The sequence below is a fragment of the Echinococcus granulosus genome (assembly GCF_000524195.1).
Source record: "Echinococcus granulosus chromosome Unknown EG_S00255, whole genome shotgun sequence".
Classification (NCBI taxonomy): domain Eukaryota; kingdom Metazoa; phylum Platyhelminthes; class Cestoda; order Cyclophyllidea; family Taeniidae; genus Echinococcus; species Echinococcus granulosus.
The window spans coordinates 14,303-15,557 of NW_020170635.1; the positions used below are offsets into that span (position 1 = coordinate 14,303).

At 40.6% G+C, this 1,255-nt stretch overlaps 1 protein-coding gene across 1 annotated transcript in view; it reads left to right on the forward strand. All coding sequences in view use genetic code 11, as the record gives it.

The window, feature by feature from the left end:
* The window catches only part of EGR_10699 (hypothetical protein), a gene marked incomplete at both ends in the record, with an annotated part of 6,893 nt that overhangs the window by 4,072 nt on the left and 1,566 nt on the right, over positions 1 to 1,255 (forward strand). The window contains one exon of the mRNA XM_024499948.1: positions 321 to 399. Within this exon, the coding sequence (XP_024345632.1) occupies positions 321 to 399 (79 nt within the window). The remainder of the gene's footprint in view (positions 1 to 320; positions 400 to 1,255) is intronic.

Consider the following 1,255-nt stretch of genomic DNA (forward strand, 5'->3'; position numbering starts at 1 on the left):
AATGTGCAGTAGACATTTTTCTTGCAAAATCGGGCGTGCCTTTACTCTGAATTTTGAATGATCTGTTAATTTCAACTTATATCTCGTCAAGACCTCTAGCTCCTTAACTTATTCAAATGTCTATCACCCAAAATGGCTAGGCAGATCTATGTCGACCGGCAGAGAAGAGAAATAGTGCGTGTGGGTAGCCTATAATTCTGTCTCAGTCAATACTGATTCGAAATGCCAATTATTTTTCCGCCTGTCTACTTGCCACAGTCAGGAAAAGATTCGCAGACAGTCCACAACTTTAACGATCTTCTTCACTTCATCTACATTAGTCATCGTCTTTTTTCTCTCAAAGCCGAGCTTGACCATCTTAAACCAATGTGGCCACTGGGTGTAATGTTCAACAATGAGGTAAAGAAGACTTCCAACCCTTCAACGTCCATCATCGTCACATCCGATTTATTTACTCATCTCCTTACTTACCCTCCCAGAGACATCGGCTCAAGTCCAAAGGTCTACGCTCCAAACTGTCACTGATCCTAGCATAGGTTGCAGCAAAACTACTCTTCGTAACAAATACGCGGATGGATGGGAGAAGTCAGGTTTTGGCAAACTACACCTTGGCGTTAGTAATACCTGTTATGGCGTTAAAATTTAACGATTTCCCTTTTCCACCACTACTCAACTTGCCTTATGGATCCTAGCTTTTTAGCAAAAATCGGCTTGCTTAAGAAAATGCAGTGTATTTTAATCCGGCTGCTAGGTCTGAAGGCCCTCTTTTGTCCACACTGCCGTCGAGATTGTGAGGGACATTCAGCATTTGACCTTTTAACAATCCTGCAAGACTTACAAGGGTTTTGTAACCCCTCCTTTGCTAGTGTGCATTCCTGATTATCATATTCAGAATGTATCCGACTAGCGCCTATAGATTTGTGTCCTTAATCACACAAATTTATGTCAAACTCACTCTAGCTGAGGTAGTTGCATCCAGCATCTTTACAGCTATGAGAGAGCATAGATTTTAAAGGAGGAATAGAAGGGGAAATGCAAGTGAAGAATAAAAAAAATAGGAAAATTTTTCGAGATTTATGATGACTTAATCTGCTTGTCTATAGAAAGCTTGTTTATGGAAATCGGATGCCTCTAGGGTTTAACAAAGTGCCACTTTCTTATAAAAGACTATGACCCCTTTGCTGATTGTAGATCACTGACACTATTTGAAGGTCTCTATGGTAATTCCGCCTTGGAACTGCATTCCATGATTCAA